The 21261-nt window shown below is 33.1% G+C and overlaps 2 protein-coding genes across 2 annotated transcripts; one reads left to right on the forward strand and one right to left on the reverse strand.

Moving 5' to 3' along the window:
* The first annotated feature begins 2052 nt into the window (after positions 1 to 2052).
* On the forward strand, positions 2053 to 7143 carry LOC129945793 (probable NADH dehydrogenase [ubiquinone] flavoprotein 2, mitochondrial). The gene is made up of 6 exons (XM_056055713.1): positions 2053 to 2149; positions 2209 to 2256; positions 2411 to 2533; positions 2593 to 2868; positions 2933 to 3052; positions 6892 to 7143. The coding sequence occupies exons 2-6, from the start codon at positions 2218 to 2220 to the stop codon at positions 7063 to 7065; spliced, it is 732 nt and encodes a 243-aa protein (XP_055911688.1). The 5' UTR covers positions 2053 to 2149; positions 2209 to 2217; the 3' UTR covers positions 7066 to 7143.
* On the reverse strand, positions 7124 to 21191 carry LOC129945792 (chromodomain-helicase-DNA-binding protein 2). Its single transcript, XM_056055712.1, has 4 exons — positions 20465 to 21191; positions 7844 to 7987; positions 7406 to 7788; positions 7124 to 7342 (listed from the first exon to the last, which is right to left on the reverse strand). The coding sequence occupies exons 1-4, from the start codon at positions 21011 to 21013 to the stop codon at positions 7318 to 7320; spliced, it is 1101 nt and encodes a 366-aa protein (XP_055911687.1). The 5' UTR covers positions 21014 to 21191; the 3' UTR covers positions 7124 to 7317.
* Positions 21192 to 21261: the final 70 nt, after the last annotated feature.

Consider the following 21261-nt stretch of genomic DNA (forward strand, 5'->3'; position numbering starts at 1 on the left):
CAACATAGACGACGAAAGCCAACAGACGAAGTAAAGATTGCCATATCTAAGCTGAAGTCTAATAAAGCAGCTGGAGCGGGTGGCTTGAATGCAGAGATCTTTAAATCAGCTGGAGATAAGTTGGTTAGGAGCATGCACCAACTTATCTGTAAGATATGGTCGGAAGAAAGCATGCCCGATGAATGGAACCTCAGTATTGTTTGCCCGATCCTGAAAAAAGGAGACCCTCTAAACTGCACCAACTATAGAGGAATCAGTCTACTTAACATCGCCTATAAAATCTTCTCTGCCGTAATATGTGAACATCTAAAGCCCATCGTCAACAACCTGATAAGTCCCTATCAGTGTGGTTTTAGACCAGGAAAATCCACAGTTGATCAAATATTCACATTACGGCATATCCTGGAAAGACCCCAAGAACACCAAATCGACACCCACCACATTTTCATCGCTTTCAAGGACGCATATGACAGCATCTACAGGGACTAGCTGTATAGAGCCATGTCTAATTTTGGCATCCCTGAAAAACTCGTCAATGCTCCATAAAGGTTGGAAGAAACTTAACAGAAACTTTCGATGTCAAAAAAGGTTTTAGACCAGGTGATGCGCTGTCATGTGATTTTTTTAACATCGTGCTTGAAAGAATAGTGCAGAGCTCACACGTCAATACTAGAGGCACTATCTTTCCAAAGTCTGTCCAATTACTAGCATATGCTGATGACATTGACATAATCAGAAGAACTCAGCGTAATGTCAATGGGGCTTTTGTGAGTATTGAGGCAGAGGCGGCAAAAATGGGTTTAACGGTTAATGAGGGCAAAACAAAGTACATGCTGTCGTCTAGAAAGGACATACAACACCGACGTTTTGGTCAAAACGTCACAATCGACAGACGTAACTTTGAGGTAGTCAAGGACTTCGTCTGCCTAGGCTCCGCTGTAAACGCAGAAAACAACACCAGTGCTGAGATCAATCGCAGAATATCTCTTGCTAACCGCTGTTTCTTTGGACTAAGAAAGCAATTGAGTGGTAAAGTCCTCTCTTGAGGGACCAAATGTTGCTATATAAGACCCTTATCATCCCCGTCCTGCTATATACGGTGCAGAAGCATGGACTATGACAAAATCGGATGAAAGCACCTTGGGTCGGTTCGAGAGAAAAGTTATCCGTGTGATCTACGGTCCCGTATGCATCAAAGGGGAGTGGAGGAGAAGATGGAACGACGAGCTGTACGGGCTGTACTGCGACGTAGACTTAGCCAGAAGGGTAAAAGTCCAACGACTACGATGGCTGGGTCACGTAGAGCGCATGGAAACCAATGCTCCGCAGCGTGAAACTGGAGACATCTAGCTAGGGACCGAGCTAAATGGAGAAGTTTGTTGGGTGAGGCCCTAGTTCACACAGGACTGTAGCGCCACCTTAAATACTCGTGAGTAAGTAATCATGTCACATCTTTTAAAATTGTTATAGAAAAAAAAAATTGTTTGAAAATCCTTTCTGCATTTTGTGATGTTATTATCTGCTATTAATTTTTTTTTTTAATATGGACGACTCAAAATAGTATCACAAATGTATTACAAAATTTTGATTATATGTAAGTATTTTCGAGTTCAACATTTGCCTCCAATTTTATTAGTTCTTATGAGTAAGCATTATTATATATTATGTACTCCAAAAAACAAAAGTGTGAAAGAAGCCTTCAACCTCGATTTTTTGATAAGTTACATTGTTCTGCACTTTCAAACCTGTAGAGAAAGAGGATGAAAAATATTTAAATCACATTAGTTGAATAAAGATAGTAGATTTTCGTATTGGGTCTCTTTTACCCATGCATCTATTGCGTTCTACTTTTTTGTCACTTTATATAATCGGAACTGTAGTTAAGTCTTTATAATGATTTTTAACGACATCTAAATTGGAAGTACAAACACAAATTAAATTGGTGTCATTTTATGTGAGACTATCATTTCATAAATGCCATTCGATTCGTTTACTGTGAATCTGAACACGTTCCGAAAATTAGACACATGCAATTCTGCGAACATCCCTAGTGTGAAAAAATTCCTAAATATGAACAAACCCATTTTTGAAATGTCAAATTGACAACTAGAATACCAGATTTTCTTGATAGATTCCAAACGAGTAAAAGGTAAAGTTTTTCTTTACTTAATTTTTCATAAATAGATAAACATATTAACAATATTTTAGAACTTCAAAATGATTGCAAGCTGCGCCACAAAAGGTTTAAGCATACTTGTAAGTAAATGCCCAAATGCATTGATTTATTTATTTTAAAAAAATCATTACGTTATGTAATTAACAACTTCGTATTTGGCTATTTCGTCAATTCGTAAAATAAATTTTCATAGATTTTTTGTTAATAATACCTTACTACATATAATTTTTGTAGCGCACCGGCATTAAAACAATCACAACTTCGGCTGTGAGCAGGAGTGATCATCTGTTCGTTCATCGGGATACGCCAGAGGACAATCCTGATATTGTATTTGAATTTACCGAAGACAACAAGAAGGTCTGTCTCATCGGCAGACATTATATTCTTCACTTAAACTAACTGGATTTTCTTTTCAGAGAGTAAATGCTATTCTCAGTATCTATCCAGAAGGTCACAAGCGTGGAGCAATGATTCCATTGTTGGACTTGGCTCAGAGACAACATGGTTGGTTGCCAATTTCGGCTATGCACAAGGTAGCCGAAATTCTAGATTTGCCAAATATGCGTGTATACGAAGTGGCTACTTTCTACACCATGTTTATGAGGCAACCCACTGGACAGTATCATTTGCAAGTGTGCACAACAACACCTTGCTGGTTACGTGGATCTGATGAAATTTTGAATGTTTGCAAGGTATGAAATTCGATCATCGAATTCGAGATGTAGTATATGGATTTAAAATAAAATACAATTCTAGAACAAACTGGGAATCAATCCTGGAGAAACTACAAAAGACAGGAAATTTACTCTGTCTGAAGTCGAGTGCCTGGGAGCTTGTGTGAATGCACCAATGCTTGCTGTTAATGACGATTACTTCGTAAGTACTATGCATTTTGTTTTATTAGAAAAACATTCAGTGCAAACGTTCGTTTTCCAATGTATATTTAAACATTTTCGAATTTGCTGGAAATTTTAAACTCGGTTTGCTTATAAAAAAAACTGAAAATATTTTTTGCTGTGCCTACATTTGAATTTCTTCAGATTTTGTAGTCTTACTATTTTCTGATCAAACTTATAAATATGTCAAATCAGGTATGCGCGGATGGTTCATAAATTCAATGTTTGCATTTATTGAAAATTAAATTGCAAGTACAGATTTTTAAGGGCTTGAATGTTTATGATGAAGAACAATTCAGTGTCTTTAAATTATTTTCCACACTTTATCAAAAACATCCGCAAACAAATTTTTGTACCCATTTTCCTTACATATTTGGTTATGGTACAGACATAGTGGACCATTTGTTTGGAAGTCCTTCAACCATGAATTTATTTGAATTCACTCATAAATATTTGCTTATTTTTAGGAGAGTGTATTTGATGTTTTTTTTAAAAAAACATTTTTCATTTCATTGAGTTCCATAAATTCTTTTGTAAAGCTCACTTTTAAGAATTTCAAGATTTACGTATAAGCGATAATAATATTCTTCATTTTGTCTGTGCTTTGAAAGATATTTTATTTAGTTGAATAAAAAGATTTACGAACGCATTTCGAAACTCATATTTATTTCTATTATGCTATTAATTGTTTTATACTGCTGCCAAGATATTTTTAACCAATTCAAATTATTCGCGCCAGAATCAAACTTACGGTTTCTTATCAATTTTATGCTTACAGAATCACACAATTTGTTTTTAAGTTTTAATAAAGCAAGTCGGGTTTCAAAATTGAAACTAAAGACAACAAACTGACCAACTTTTTTTATATCCCCGATCAACGGAGAAATATATTTTTTTAAGTATTTGATACTTTTTAAGTTTCCCCAGAAATGTTCATGCAAATACGACTTAGCCTCTTCGTCAAAATTAGTGATACACTTTCCGGGTCATTTTGAACAGTCTTCCAGTTTCTTGTTTGTTTTATAGAAACGATATTCCGCATACGTTTATTTGCTTCGGTGCTAAGTTCCTATTTTCTTCACTTAAGGCTGCATTTTTTTGTCACGATATAGAATGCTATATTTCAAGAAAGGTGGCAAATTCAGGCGAAAATCATACAAAAATTATGTTCAAAATAGATCAAGTTCGGCGCTAAGCGAATTGTATCCAGGAACAAATTCATTATATCAGAATTTAATATTGCTGCAGGATAAGGGCACCACCAAACATATACACTACCGGTCAAAAGTTTGAGACCACCTCTGAAATTTGAGAAATATCGAGTTTTAACCCCTAAACTTAAGTTTTAGGAAAAAAGTTAATACGTGAAAAAAAGGGAAGAGCATGTCTAGTTGTAAATGATAGAAAAATATAAACTAGTTTTGTACTAAACATAAATTATTTATTTAAAAACCAATAAAAGAAGTTTCAGGTATCCCCGGCAAAGTTTTGAAGTGTGTTTCGGGTCATTGTCTTGCTGGTATACAAAACCTTCACCGGCTAATCGGAGTCCAGATACCAAAACGTGGTCTTCCAATATCGTTTTATAGACTTCTTTATCCATTCTTCCGATCACTCGTGTTAGATCTCCTACTCCATTGAAGGAAAAACATCCCCACACCATTACTGAACCGCCTCCATGCTTAACAGTTGGGACCAAAAAGTCTGGTAGCATCTTCTGTCCAGCACTGCGCCTGACGTACACTGCGATTTGAGCCAAATATCTCAAACTTGGACTCATCGCTCCATAAGACTCTGTTGAAGTCTTCATCTATCCAATCCTTATGGGTTTTGGCCCATTCTAACCGTTTGATCTTGTTTTGGGGCCGTAGAAATGGTTTCCGCACTGCAATGCGCATAAAAAGTCCAGCATGCCTTAGCCTTCGTTGTATCGTTGATACAGATAATGGTTCTTCCCGGATTTCATTGATCTCGGCGCATATTTCTGGTGCTGTTTTCTTCCTAGAACGCTTGCTCTAGGTCGTCCTGACATCGGTTTATCCTTAAAACCGCCGTTACTAGAGTAACGCTGTATGGTCCTGTGAACTGCTCCTTTGTGATATCTTCAGTTTTGTGGCGATTTCTCTTTGCGAATAGTCTTCTTCAATAAGGGTGATAATCGCAGATCGAGTTTCAATAGTTAATTCCTTAACTTTTCCCATAATGCGCTCTTTGTGGATAAAACCGAGCATTATATACAAAATCCTGAATATGTAGGTATTCAAATTTTACATTTTTTACCCTTTATTACCGCAGTCATAAAAAAATTCCAAATTGATTGTAAAAAGCCATATGGGAAATCCAAATAGATGCCAAAAACCCAATACTGTTTTACCTTTTTCACAAAATTCCTCACAATTTACAGAAAAGGATTAATTGGGCTCACTTGCACCTTTTATGAATGGTCTAAGTTAACAATGCAGGTAAAAAAATCCTATATTCATTTATAAACCCAAGCGCCAGGTACAAATAAAGCAACCCCTTGAAGGTGGTCTCAAACTTTTGACCGGTAGTGTAAATACAAAAATAATCCGAGTGCTCACACAGAAAAAGTTATTCAGACCTTAGTATCAATTGATTCATTTAATCACAAAGCCATGATTCGTGTTCCAAAACCTTTAATAAAACGCTTTTTTTTAACTTATTCACCATTAACTCAACAATTTTGTTTGCGATTTTCGAAAGAAAATAAAATGTGAAAATATTCATCCCTATAACCCGTTCGGAGCGTAAAATTCTCCGATTTTATATGATGTGGAAGATTTTTTCTTCTAGGTGTTCGGACTTTTATCCTACATTTATACCGGGGAACTCTGTTGAAATTTATTAGGTGTGTTTTTTTCAATAATTGGCAGCTAAATGCAAAATAATTTCATAGTGTTTTAGAAATAGGGCAGGAATTAAACAAAAGTATTTATTTGTTTAAACGTTTTGTACTTATTCATAAATGTGTGTTCCCAAGTCAATTGAAAAAGAAAACCAAGCTTGCAACAGAACGAAAGTTTTTGTCATATTATCCTATCCGATGAAAGGCACCTCGAATGCAACTCGACTTTTGACGTAGTTTGCGTTGTGGACGATTGTCCGTATATAATCATCAATAACTTTGATTTCTACATCTCATTGTAACCTTTGATAAATTCACCATAACTCCCCAATTGTTTGACTTAAATTTAAATGTCATACAACTGATTTTAGGAACACACCTTACCGACTTTACTTTGCCAATAACGGTACAGTATACGGAACACAAACAAAATATTTGTATTTGATAAAATCAAACAAAAAATCTTTTTCGGAAAGCGAACACACATTTTGCCGCAACCGACTTTTGTTTTCGTCCTAAGGCGTTCAGCTATGGGACATAATTTGTACAATTATCTGCTCTATATTTTATTCCCTGCTTAAGGCTTTTAAGGCACTAAAAATGTTAAAAGTTGAAAAGCAATGAAAACAAATCTTGGAACAAGCATTAAGGAAAGGAAAAGTATTTGATAAATTGTTTTCTAAATTAATTATTAATTTTATTGTAATTTGTTCTGTTATAATAAATTTAATTTAAAATATTTGTGTATTGCGTAACTGTTTAACTAATGGAAAATGAATTCTTAATGCCCGTACAAATCTCACTTTATCGAATGCTAATAGTATTTTCGAAATGTTCCATTGATTGTTTGCACCCTTTTTCTTAATAATAATAATAGATATCGGATATGTATACATCTTTTTTTCTATTTAATATAATTGCTAATTAAGTTGTATATTTATCTTATTTTGCAGGAAGATCTAACAGCCAAAGACATGGAGAACATCCTCGAGGACTGCAAAGCAGGTAGAATTTCCAAACCAGGTCCAAGGAATGGACGTTTTGCTTCAGAACCAAAAGGATCTCTAACCTCACTTACAGAAGAACCAAAAGGTCCTGGTTTCGGACTTCAACCAGCTTTGGCTTAGAACAGAATTTAGAATGTCTTTGATTTGATAATGATTGCGTCAAAATAAAAAAAAAGAATACGTTTTGAACATCAAAAATTGTCTGCATTTTATCTTTTACGTCAAACAAATTATTGTTATTTTTTTTTTTTTTGTGAAAACTACAGAAAGTATTAATTATTATATATTTCTTCCAATACCATTGCATTCCAATTTAACTGGTGGCGAATACTTAAACTCTAAGTAAAGCCTTAAAAAAATTAAAATGACAATTTAATCGCTGTCCGCATACTGTATCCTGCAAAAACGATTGACGAAGGTTAATAAATCAGTGACATAAATGCTCTCTCCTTCGTCCTACCTTTTCCCACCAGCTCGCTTAGATTTTCGGGCTCCTTTTTCAGCTTTCAGATATCTCTCTGAAACCATTCGCTTGGTTTTCTTGGGTTCTTCTCGTAATTCTTTATATGAGATATCTTTTTGCGAGTCGACTTTTTTAATAAATTTCTCAATAAGATCATCGCAATTTAAATTCTCTTCTGGTTCCCATGTATCAAATTTAGCCGAATATCCCTTCCAGCGAATGCGGAAGACACGTCCTTTTTTCTCTTCTGAATAATCAATAATTTTATCAACTTCCCATTGTTTTTCGGGATCTTCACTTGCTTTTTTTGCGCCCTTTTTAGCTGCAGCGGCAGATTTTTTTGAAGCTGGTTTGGCTTTTTGCGTTTTGGTTTCTTTGTTCTAAAATTAAATAATTCAGTTTTTGTTTTGTTGTTGTTTTCGAGTTTGTACAAACCTTTTTGTTAAATTTGTCGATGAGATCCTGGCAAGAAAGTGTGCCCTCTTCCTCCCAAGTATCATCACTAGGACCATAACCCTTCCATCTAATTAGATAGTAGGAAACTCCTTTTTCTGTTTTATGATCAACTACATCTTTAACCTGAAACAAAAAAAGTTATATTTGTTAATTTTAAAACTTAAATTAAAGTTATGTGAAACTCTACAATATGGTTGAATAAATATAAAAAATAGGTAAGTAGCTTGATTAATTTTCGTTTTTTGTATAAGTAAATGTGTTTTAGCTACAAATTGACATATGTAGTGTTGGTCAAAACATTAGCAACTAAAACTTCCTCCATCTTTATGTTATTGAAAAATTAATATCTCTAATCATCTAATCATGATAATTTTTGTCTTCTAAAATGTAATACATTATGTATGTACTTCTGAATATGAATAGACCACAAGAGAAAATAGTTTTCAAAGCCGTTTATTAAATATGACTAAGGTAGAACAGTAAAGCGAATTTTTGGTGGTCAAAACAAAAGCAACTTTTCATTGCTATTTATATTTTTCTTATTAATAGAGAAATGTTAGTCCGTTAAGTACAAAATCTAAAGCTCATATTAAAGGTGTTGGCAAATAAGTGCAATTGAATATATTTGTTAGGTGTTATTCAGATCATGAGCAAGCTAAATAGTGTTCTTAGTTTATTTTTTTTAAAATGACCATAAACAATTATTCTAACGTTATAAAAGACAAATTATAAAAGAATATAAAAGTGGAATGAGTCAAATTAAAACATCGCAGATATTTTAAACCAAAATTAGTCACTTGCCCATTAATACAATTTTACAAGTCCAAAAATTAATTCTAAATGGTTCATGGAAGAGAAAAACAACAAAACAAGAGGATAAAATAAATTGAAAAAGCTTTTTATTACACCTAGAGAAATAAGAACACAACTCGATCTAAAGTAAGCGCAAGAAAAATTCGGAGACGATCTGTTGATGGTGGACTAAAACTTTCAGTCCAAATTTAATTTCAAGGGTTCCTATGGTTCCGTCTAAATTCACGTCACACCAAAACTACTGTGAAACACGGTGAAGATAACTATTGGTTCAGGTCTGCCTGGGACCCATTCAATACATAAAATGTGAGGATCAGTTGCCTCCGAAATGGATATTTCAACAGGACAACGACCCAAAGCACACGTCCAATACGGTTAAGTCGTATTTTTAAGAAATCCGGATTGATATGTTACAATGGCCAGTACAATCCCCAGATATCAACACCAAAAAAAAATCAATTTGAAATTGTAGATCGACGAATTGCAAAAATAAAAATCAGCTGTTTGATCAAATTAAATTGTCTTCGGAAAGTATCCCAAACAGCATTATAAGCCATTTAATTGATTCCATGCCCCGAAGATTTGCTGAAGTGATTAAAAACAAGGTATTTGCTACCAAGTACTAGCAATATTTTAATAAGTCTAAACAAAATAAATGAATTCTTTAGAAGTTTCTTTTGTTTTGACCAGCCCTAATATTTAACAAATTGTGCTACATACATTTAAGAAACTATTACAAAAATCATATTATTTTATTTTCTATTAATATAAAGATATACAATCATTAAATCCTAAATTTGTTTTTTAATTATTTAAACCTCTCTGTGGTCACACCGCGTTCCTGGAATTTAAATGTCACACGGTTGCAAATTGGGATCTCGTACTTTTGACATTTTATAACTCAAAATCATTTTAATTTATTTTTATTAAAAACCAGTATTTTTATGAGAAATCTTCTCAGGTGCAAGGCAGAATATTTTAAAAACTGATTATCTTATGAAAAAGGTGCGATTTATGTTTTTTTTTTTTGAAAAATCGAGTTTTACGAATATAAGCATAAAAATATATATACATATATATAAGGCTTTGAAATTTGGTATATTTGCAGTTTAATAGTCGTAGAAAAAAATGAGAAAAGGCTTGATTAGGACAATTTTACTATTTTTCCCGGGTGCTTGAAATATGCATATTTTTAAAAAGTAAAACACAGGCTTAGGTTAGGTTAGGTTGGATTGGCTGTCCAGATGTCATTGACGCACGTATACCTCAAGGATCTATTGTGATACCACTTATGAGGTTACTCATGGGAGAGTAATGAACTTAAACAAACCATTTCGTACTTTTAATAAAGTTAGAGAGACGTTTTGTGTCAATCGTTGCCAGTTCACTGGTGTTATCGAAGAAGGGATTACCGAGAAAGTTATTCCTTCTAATGGAGAGTGCTGGACATGTACATAGAAGGTGTTGGACTGTTTCCTTTTCCTCCTCGTCCATGCAGCTTCTACAGAAGTCATTTGTGTAGAGCCCTAGCCTCAGAGCATGTCTTCCTATGAGGCAGTGTCCAGTTATTACTACAATTGTAGAGCTTATACTTTATCTGCTCAGTGATATCAAGCCTTTTGACCGTGTTAAGTCTATACTTGGCCATATTTGGTTGCTAGGCAGGTGGTACTCTATGAATATCTAGCATTTGTTGTTTCTAGAGCATATTGCTTGAGAAGATATTTGCATGCAGCAAGTGGTGTTCCTATGTTATGTTTTTGTCTAACATTAGGCAGAAGTGTTCCGTTTTTGGCGAGCTCATCAGGCTTATTTATAATCAAATGTGTTTATTGAATAAAATTTTGTAAAAAAAAGTAAAATAGTATATGTAGGAACATCAGTATTTTTTTTTTGTATAATAGGTATTAATTTATTCGACGGTATCTATACAATTTATGCATATACCTGCCCGGTGTTAATCGCAAACACGACGATGACAAACTGTGCATTTGGCACGAGTCCACGTAGCTTGCGGCCCTGTGCACAAGCCACACTTCGCTCGAGTTTCTTCCCTCACAATGCTGACATTTGTGATGATTCTCTCGTCGATTTTCAAAATGTTATTTTTTTTTCGCTGCTCTGATCGCAAACTTAGTGACTCTAAACGCTTGCGCAACAGCGTTTCCACTAAGGCAAATTCTAAATCTTTTAAAAATTGGTGTCTAGTCAATCTCTCGTTTAGAACATTTGAAATATAAAAAAAGAGGCATTAATGCCAGCTTGGTCGATCATTTTTGTAAAAAAAAATTGAAAGGACAGCGCATTGTACCACGACATGCCGAGTCAAACATGTCAGCTCCACCTTTATTTTTATTATAATCCAAAACAATACATGTGTGATCACAGAGGGATAAATCGAGGCAGTAAAATTTGCTTTTGTTTTGGCCTACACTTAAAAAAAAAAACATCACTTTCTACAGAAAAGCAAAGTTCAATCTGTAAGTAAAAGTTTAAATATAAACGACTTGCGTAGGGGTTAGTACATAGTGTACTTTAGTTTAAAGTACATGTTCATTACTTCAGTTTATAATGAATATACGCACTTAAGTAAGTAATTCTTAAACCCACTTTTATTTAATATCTGTAACATGTATACTTAAGCTTAATACTTTGAAAAAGAGCTATTTTTACAGCTTCAGATTCAACCAACTAGATCCATCAAACTCTAAATCTTACGAAAAATGTTAGACTTTCAAATGACAATTAAAAAGCAGGCGAAACTGCTTAAGCTTACAAATACTCGTAGACAATTGACAGCTAAGACTTTGGCACACCGTCGTGGAATTTTAGATATCATCGAGAAAAAATGCATTTCAACCAAGATTGCAAGTAAAAAACGGACGGTATATTTTTCCTGTCTTGAGGAACAACACAATAATGTTTTATTTATTCATTTATATTTCTAACAAAGATAAACAGTTAGGGAAGAGTATCATATCCGGTATCGATGGCGTGCATACCTATATATTTTTTTTTCTCTTGGAACTTATAGATAGTGTGAATCCGTTCGGTTTGCAAAACTGTAATTATTATAATTTTTCGTGCTTCTGGAAAATGATTCTCAATCTTCGATAAGAATATATTCATATTCCTAAAGCCAAAATATAAAAATCTAATTATCACACATTTTTGTCAAAAACGACATTATATCCGAACTTCGTGGAAACATATAACTTTGCGAACAAAAATTACAAAAAAACACCTTATTGTTTCCCACAAACAATTAGTCAAATTAACGAAAAAACAAATTAAACATTAATTATAAACGACTTACTCGTGAATGCATTTCGAACGCTTCAGTGGCGCTCATCATCAGCACTAACTCAATTGACCCAAACAAATATTAGTTTTGGTAAATCCAGAGCGAAGAAGAAACAGTTAGAATTTTTGTAAGTAAAAACTATACAAGAGAGAACAAAGGTGATTGAATGTCTCCTCCATCCACATTCAAATTGTTGTTTTCTTTTTCAATAAAATAGCTTTCATAAGCATCAAGTCTATTAAAGTTGTTTACATTTTTTAGTAATGTTATGATGTGCTCTCTCCCATCAGAACCATGACCTTCCGCAATTACATGATCGGCAAAAGCCGATTGTTTTATTTTTTTCTTTTTGATGCAATTGCAATGTTCTTTAAATCTTACATTCAAGTTTCTTTTTGTTTGTCCAATGTAACGTCGTTTGCAAACTCCACATTCAATAGCGTAAATTCCCGATTTTTGTTCTTGGTCAACTTTATCTTTTGTAGATGCAAAAATGTTTTTTAGTTTGTGGCTATTAGAGAACACTGGTGAAATGTTATGCTGATTAAACGGTTTTTAAATCTGTTCATTATTTCTGGGACATAATTAAAGACTTCTCTTTTCATTTCATTCCTGAAATCCAAACAATTTTTCTTAAACAAAGTTGATTTTTCATTTTGGTACACTTTCATTGAATACTTTTTTATAATGGAATCCACAAGAGTCTTGGAATAACCATTTAAAATAGCTATGTACATCAAGTAGGTATGTACTCATATTCTTTTTTAAAATTTACTATAGATAGTGGAAGATTGACAATACGATGTGCCATGGAATGAAACGACGGGTGTTTATGTTGAATAGGGCAATAAGAATCACTAATTATTATTCTTTTTGTACTTTTTGGCTAATGGTATATTGTCACATCAATTTTGTCCAACTTTCTTGTCAGTTCCAAGTCTAAAAAGGCTAGTTTTTGATACACTTCTTTTTCACTTGTGAATTTTATTGATTCGCATTGATTATTTAAAAGATTTAAAAATTATCACTTTCTGACTGTTTTAAAATTGTAAAAATGTCATCCACATACCGATAAAAAAACTAATAGTTATTTGGGTCAATTAAGTTAGTGCTGATGACGAGCGCCACTGAAGCGTTCGAAATGCATTCACGTGTAAGTCGTTTATAATTGATGTTTAATTTGTTTTTTTTTTGTTAATTTGACTTTATTGTTTATGTGAAACAATAAGGTGTTTTTTTTGTAATTTTTGTTCGCAAAATCTAATTATCACCTTTGTGAAGATTAATTATCGACGATTGATAGAATTTATGAATTGAAATAAAATTCCGTATTGCGAAAGTGAAAGTATTATATTATACTGTTTTCGTTAAAATTACTAAAAACAAGGGCTGTCGCAAATAAGAAATTCATTCGGAATGTGTCTCCAGGGAGATAACCGAAAGGCCTCAATATGTTTTTCATCTGATTTAAAAATAAGCACATATTGCTATTCTTTTAAAATCATAAGAAGTATACCGCTTTACATAAATTTGATTAGTTAAAGTATGTTTTTCTAGTCAATTTTCACTTTTTCATTATACATTGAACGTCAGATCGAAAAAAATCTTTTTTTTTTAAGAGTTTACAAAAATAATATCAACAATTCAACAAGTCACTTGATCTTATGTTTGTAAGATCTCAGAGATATCTGTATTCTTAGAAATACAAACAAAAGGAGAATTTGCAAAAATATACATATGTGAGCAGGTCTACCTAGTACGCAGAAAGAGACCTATGGAGCTTAGAAACGGACGACTAAACATTTTGTATTTTATACGTTATCCTATATAAATGTTGATGTCATCAACAATAAAATTGTTACCTCTATAAAGTTGAGGTATAAATATGTTGATCTAATTACTTTTGTGGAGAAAGTAGTTGTAGAAAGTATCTGTACGAAATTTTGTTCCAATAATTGACAATAAAATCATCACAGAGCGCATGATCTATGGACATTTTGTGTTATTAATAGATGTTAGAAATAAATTTTAAAAAAATTGCATTTCGCTTCGCTGCATAAACAAAGAAATGTATACTATTAAAAAATGATTTTTTTCCGTAAAATACTGTCTAAACACGATTTTTTACAATTCTTCGTTCAACTTTAAAAACAATGCTATGGAACTAAGATTTCCAAGGTTGCTTATCTCAAAACACAAATAATATTCACTTATATTATTATGATTCAGTAAACAGGATTAAAAAATTTAGAATTTTAATACCATTAAGCGAAATATTCGTCAATATGGTGTTATTTGCTATTTCCCTTGGTATTCAATTACATTTATTTTATGGTCCATTCATTTGTTCTCTAACTGCCGTCTTGGCAATACTGCCTAAGAAAAAAAGGAGGACTATGGTTAAGCTTTTCAATTACACACAGTGGCCGACCAAAGTCCACGCACGACCACGCAGCACGTTAAATAAAAAGGACATTTCTACTGTGCCTTTATCAAGAAACAAGCTTGTAGAAAAATGGTAAAACATAGTAATGGATGAAGTCAAACATTAAATTCTTTTAAAATAAAAACTTGAATTGGGATTACCTATCTGCCAGCCAGCGGTACCGAGACACGTATAGCATCGGCTCCGTAAGCAATTAGGCCAGGGTGTAAGTCCCAGTGAGTGTAGAAGTTTTTCAATTAATATTATTGAACCAAAGATGATATGTTGGCACCCGTGACACATATGTAATTACAGCTATGTGGCAACCCTTCTAAATTTTTTGATACCGAGAAGATTACAATGGTGGCAAAAAGAAGTATGGGTCTTCTTATATTGTTATTAAAAATTAAATTTTATTGAAAATGCACATTTCGTATGCAGACGACTCTTGTCAATATTTAAATATGTAGCTAAATAAATAGTTTCTCATACCAATTTCTCGCATTTTCTATTAAATCTCTGAGAATAGAATTCTTCAAGTATTTTTTATCGCACAATTCAAAAAGGGGGAAAAAATGTTAACCCTCTACTGCATACAACGCCATATATGGCTTTTAGTTTTAAAGTTGCTAGTTTCAACAAAAATTTAAAAAATCAAAAAATCAACGGTTAATAGATTGCATTTGTTGGTAATTGTGTCTGAGAAAAATGCGTTGTTTTTTTCCTGGTCTTTTTTTTAACTGTTAATTTTTCAGTTTAAGTAAGCAGTGCGCATGGTCACGTATCGTCTTAAAATTCACCCAGTAAAACAGTTTTTTTTAGAAGAAATAAGTGAGAGTGGTAATAGTAATAATTTTTTTTATAAAATATATATTTTGGTAAGTAATATGTGTATTTTTACTTTTGTGTAAGTGCATGCATAGTCTAGAAAATGGAAATTTTATCAAACAGCAGTGTATGCAGTTACGAAAATATGTATGACTTTGATCTTTTCGCTGGAGATCAAAGTAATACATATCTAGTAGATGCTCCTGACGTTGGTGTGAGTGGAAATGTTGTTTCACGATTGACTGCCACTGTACCAAGACACAAAAACCACAAGATCTTCTTCGATAACTGGTTCAATAGCCCAAAGCTTCAGGTACATTTGACCAAAACGGAACTGCTTCCATTAGGAACGGTAAGATTGAACAGAGCGCCAAATATTGTTGCTCCCACAGAAAAGGAAATGCTAAAGAAGGGTCGCGGATATATGATCGAGAGTGTGGCAGATATCGATGGTGAAAAAGGTGAAAAAGTATCCTTTGTATCGTGGTACGACAACAAAGTTGTAAACATGCTATCAACTTTTGTGGGATGTAATCCAACAACAAAAAAGAAACGATACTGCAGAAAGGAAAAAAATTATATTGATATCGACTGCCCAAAAGTTATAGATGTATACAATAAATACATGGGAGGTGTGGATCTCCTTGATTTGATACTTGGGCTTTACCGGATCGAAATCCGATCAAAGAAATGGAGCAAACAAATATTCTTCCATTTCTTGGACCTTTGCGTAGTAAATGCATGGATTTTATGGGGTAAGAAAAGTGACGTGTACACGCCCTTATTCGACTTCGGCCTCAACCCAGAAAAAAGCTAAGAAAGCTTTGGCGCGACCCACTCCTCTGAATGAAGGATTCAGTGGATTATCTTCCAAAATGGAAAAGCGACAGACAGCAATGCCATAATGATTGCAAATTTCAAAGTTTTGTATTTTGTTTCAAATGCGGTGTTTACCTTTGCTTGAACAAAGACAGAAATTGTTTTATGTCTTCATATTTGAATATACTCTTTTTTTGATTTATGTGAACATTTAAATATAAAAATAAGAATAAAACAAATAAAAATATGAATTATATAATCAACAAAAACATGAACTTAATTATTTGTAAGAAATATCTTTACCACATAAAACGCCATATATGGCATTTTTTTTTAAATTTACTTATGTACTTTTTCGAAATTTTTTTTTTATAAAAATCTTAACCAAGATGTATTAAAAGTAAATCCAGCAAAAAAAAAAAATTTTTTAAGTGGGTCATAATGCATGCAGTAGAGGGTTAAGCTGACTTGCATACTAGATGAGAATAAAGAGTGAGTTTTTGTTTTTATTGCATTTTGGTGCTCTTTTTTAATCTGACTGAGAAAATTGTCAGAAGAAACATAAACTGGCCCGTGTAACATCAATGACAAATAATTTTATTTTAAATAAAAATACTTTTGATTGAAATGATTAAGCTGTACAATTTTACGAGTTTTTATTCGTAACAAAGAGGCTTTTTTTTTATTAAACCAAAATAACAAACGTACGGAAAAAAGTGAAAGAAATAAAACAATTTGACATAACAGATACAACTCTTATCTAATCTTTGTTAGTAAATATGTGCCAAAGTTTTTAATCATAATTTAAACATTGAATTGAATGACAATCTTAAAAACTATTTATAAAAGAAATGGGAGTTTGTTTTGATTAATTTTCCCAACAATTACTTGAAATGAAACAATTGTAGATCTAACAGTAACAAAGTATTTGTTTGAAGAAATATCATCTACAAGAGTTTCTGAATAATTCTACAAATAAAGGCCCATTTGCTGAAACAATACACTTATACCTAAACTATGATATTAGCGCTCTTAAGCTACTTAAGTTTCCTAAATAGAATAAAGAATTCATTGAAAAGTTGGAAAAATAATATAGGATTTAGTAAAAGTGCAAGAACAAATTGAAGATCAAGTTACTAATAATTTTTTTGTTTAAGCTTTACTTATCCTCAATTAAGATCGAGCACTCACTCAGTACACAAGAACATTTGCAAAATTGAATATTCCAATATTGAGGGGATTATCTACAGATAATAGGATTTCATCTAGCATATTCTAGGAACAAACTGCTATCGGGCTTTGCTGCCAGAACACGCCCAACTCATTATTGAAAAGAGATATAATATAACAAAAACTTGTCAGCAAATAACGCAAATTCCGTTATATTAATTTTACAAAATTAATTAAGGTCATCAAGAAATGCTCTTCTCAATGATTGCTTTCTCATTATGATCAAAGGAGGAAATTTACAGAGATAATCAGGGCTATCGTGAATCGCATTTCTTGAGAAATTTTTCCCAAATTCGAAAAATAGCTATCGTAAACTAATTTCGAAATAAGGGAAAAATTCCGCGAGATATATTTACCTAGAACTATTTTTTTATGGGAAATTTCCTTCGCTTTCTCGAGGAATATTCCGTTACAATTTTGCAAGGGAATCCGGAAAGTTATCTGTTGATATGTGAGTTATCTCTATAAAAAATAAACAAAACTATAAAAACTAACTAAAATAATTGATTTTTTAAGGTCTAAATCTTCAAATTCCAAACAAATAGAAGAATTAATTTCCTCAATGGAAAAAAATCCGGACATTGCAAATGGCTTTAGTAATAAAAGCAAAGATGATGTCCAAAAATTTTGGAATCGGCTAGAACAAGACCTCAACTCCATTGGGCCCCCTATGAAATCAATTGCTGAGTGGAAAAAAGTGAGTGGTTTACGATTTTAATAATGCTTTTTGTAAAAAAATTTTAATTTTTAAGGTTTGGCAAGATAAAAAAAATATGTAAGGAAGAAAGTGTCTGAGAATTTGACACACAAAAAAGCGACTGGTGGAGGCGCATGCAAAGAATATAAATTCAGCTCTTTAGAAGAGGCAATAATAAAGATTTGTAAAATGGTAGAGTCGGTGGAAGGAATTCCAAATTCTTCCACTTTTGGATTGCCTTCAAGCTCAAGAAAAAGAAACTTCGAGGAGGAAAAATTTACCATCATCAATATGCAATCGCCTAATTGAAGAAGAAGTAAATAAAACATTGGATGAGGAGAATTATTTTTAGAAATGTTTTATAATTCGCCAGATTTGCAGCAGAAAAATAATGTTGTTGAGCAGGAAGCCGAAGATAATTTTAACATTCCTCACAAGAAGACAAAAATTTTGCGTCCAACAAAAGAAAAACAGGGAGCCATAGGAACAGAAAGTATATTAAAAAAAAAATAGAAATTCGAAGGGAGCTCTGTAACAAGATCGATGATGCCGTCTTGTCAATGAAAAATCACCAAGAGCAAATGGAATCAAGTTTCAAAAAAATATATAGATCTACCGACCGACTTTTCGACCAGCAAAAAAAAAAACATTGGAAGAAACAAAACGCCACAACCTTGATACAGTGCTTGTGGAAGCTCCAAAGGATTAGAATGCTCTCTCTCTCTCTCTCAAATTGCGTCGTATGGCTCTCGGCTCATTTCGCCTTCTTGACTCTTCTTCCTCTAATAACAACAAAACTGATATTCTTTCCGTTTTTATAAATGTTTAATTTAATGTTTAACAAATGTAATTATTTTGTATCAAAGCTAACTTCTTTGTTTTTTTTTTTTAAATGAAATGTCAAACTGTTCGAACATTATTTTCTCGTTTCATGTTGGTAAAACTTATTCACAGGGAAAAGCATTCCGCCAGGAATTCCTGATAGGAGGAATGTGTTCTCGAGAAGAGAAAATTTCCGTGAGAAATATTTCACAAGTTGCCGATAAGGCTGAATGAATCATCGTTTTCATTAGTTTCTTTTTTACGGATTTTCCCTATAGGTTGCTCTATTTTCCGGGACAAAATGCAGTCAATCACCAAGTAGCGAATAAACGTTTGGGGTATTGAGAGTCAAACCGTTAATGAAACATAGAAGTTGGGAATGATTAATATTCAGACTCACAAACTTGCCTGGGTATTGCTAAACAGTTTAGAGCATGTTAGCTTAAACAGATGACCGGTGCCGCGCTTCATAAACAAAAATGGGACTTAATGATGTAAAGATTAATGCAATTTTTCTTCCACTATACAAAGTTTTATAGATCGGGATTAACTATAGGATCCGGGAAGTTCTTTGCAACTCTAAAACAATATGCGAGCAAGGAGAGATTAAAATTAAAACAAACTTCGACGCCTTCAAAACTATGAAACATGATGATAAAATTGAATTTGGAACGGAAACAAATCGATGGCACTAGCATAAAGGGTTTTTGGTTTCAAAAATGATCAACTTTGATAAAGAGAAGTGGTCTTAAATGACTTCCATGGGGGTTTCTTGATTTGACATTGAGAATAAGTGGTTTGAATAATTTATTATTCAAATGAATATTATTTCATGAATATTGCACTAATTGAATTACAAATTGATATTATATCGTCTATTGAATCTATGCTGTTCTATGTAGATACATGATTTATTCCAATCACTAAACAATTTTGCAATAAAAACCAAATTACTGATAGGAAAAATGTAGTCGACATTTTATTTGAATTCAAGTTTCAGATTGTTTCCATTTAATATCAAAATATTTTCCATCTTAAAATCCAAGGTAGGAAGAAGGAAACAATCGACTACACCACGCTCACGCTCTAACACCTACGCCATTACAATACAGCACAAAGAAAAATAGAGAAATGCAAATATCGATATGGTTACTAGTTACCAAATGCATCTTAAACTATGTACCCATAGTCAATCTTTTTCTAGCTATAACATCACTGCTTTTATGATCAAAATTCCAAACCGCCATTTTGTAAATCAACAAATTTTTTTCAAGCAAGTAGCACTTTTTAGGTTAGTTTTGTGTTATTGAAATTAGATGTTTTTAAAACCTTCCCATAACTCAAAGATTATATAATTCCATGTTTGTTGATAATGCCGCCCTTATCAGTTTTAGATATGGGTATTGGGTACCTGAATCCAGAATGCAGAAAAATGCATTTAAAAGGTTTTGGAAATTATGTATACGTAAACAGTATACACCCTGGGATTTAGTATACATAAATATTTTTCGGTCAATCCTCTCAATGGATTGAATTGAATGTTTCCCTCGCTAACAGCAATGCATTTCCAATACCAATAATGGCACTAGTTTCATAAGAATTTCTTCATTTTTAGCACTAACTTTTTTTTGTAACTATTTTTATAGAAAATATATTCTGTACCTCGTACTCCTGTTCGTCTTCTCCCTCTGCATTATCGTCTTCGGCTTCATCTTCTGTTTCAGGTTTTGGTTTCTTCGACTTCGGCTTGGCTTTTGCTTTTTTGCCGGCATTTTTCTTGTTGGGAGTCTTTTTAGCTGGGGAAGCACCATTAGCTTCGGCGTCGTCTTCTTCGGCATCATCATCATCTGCCTTGGAACGCGATGTAGCTTTTCGTTTTTGTGCAGGTTTCTTGCCAACAGGGGTGCTTTTGTTTAACTCTGGCTCGGCCTCTACTTCGCTTTTATCTTCCTCGTCAGCACTATCATGTTTCTTGTCTTCACTTCGATCAATATCGTCGATTTGCTCCTCTTCCTCGTCATCAACTTTATCTTCAGGCACCGGGGTGCTCTTCGGAGTGCGCTTTTTCGAAGATGCAATCGATTCGTCGGCATCCGAGTCCGCTCTGGAACGATCGCTAGATTTCTCATCGCCATTTGTAGAATTATCAAGAGCTCCATCGCCGTTTTCTTTATTATATTGTGCCATTTTCTTCTTGTTCACACGGCCCATTGTTATTATTAAAAGTTTTATATTTCAATTTTAACAAAATAAAATTCTTTATTTATGTATTGTTAGGAGAAAAAACACTTCCGCCCGCCAACTTTTATAAATCGATAATTTTCTTGAACCCACCAAAACCAAACGAAACGACTAAACGAGAGCGAATCAGCTTCAGCGAATGTAATGTAGAAAAAAAAATTATAAAGACGCCACAAAGCACAGCAATGGCGAATTTAGGTTCGTTTGTTTTCAAAATC

This window comes from Eupeodes corollae, chromosome 2 (genome assembly GCF_945859685.1).
Source record: "Eupeodes corollae chromosome 2, idEupCoro1.1, whole genome shotgun sequence".
Classification (NCBI taxonomy): domain Eukaryota; kingdom Metazoa; phylum Arthropoda; class Insecta; order Diptera; family Syrphidae; genus Eupeodes; species Eupeodes corollae.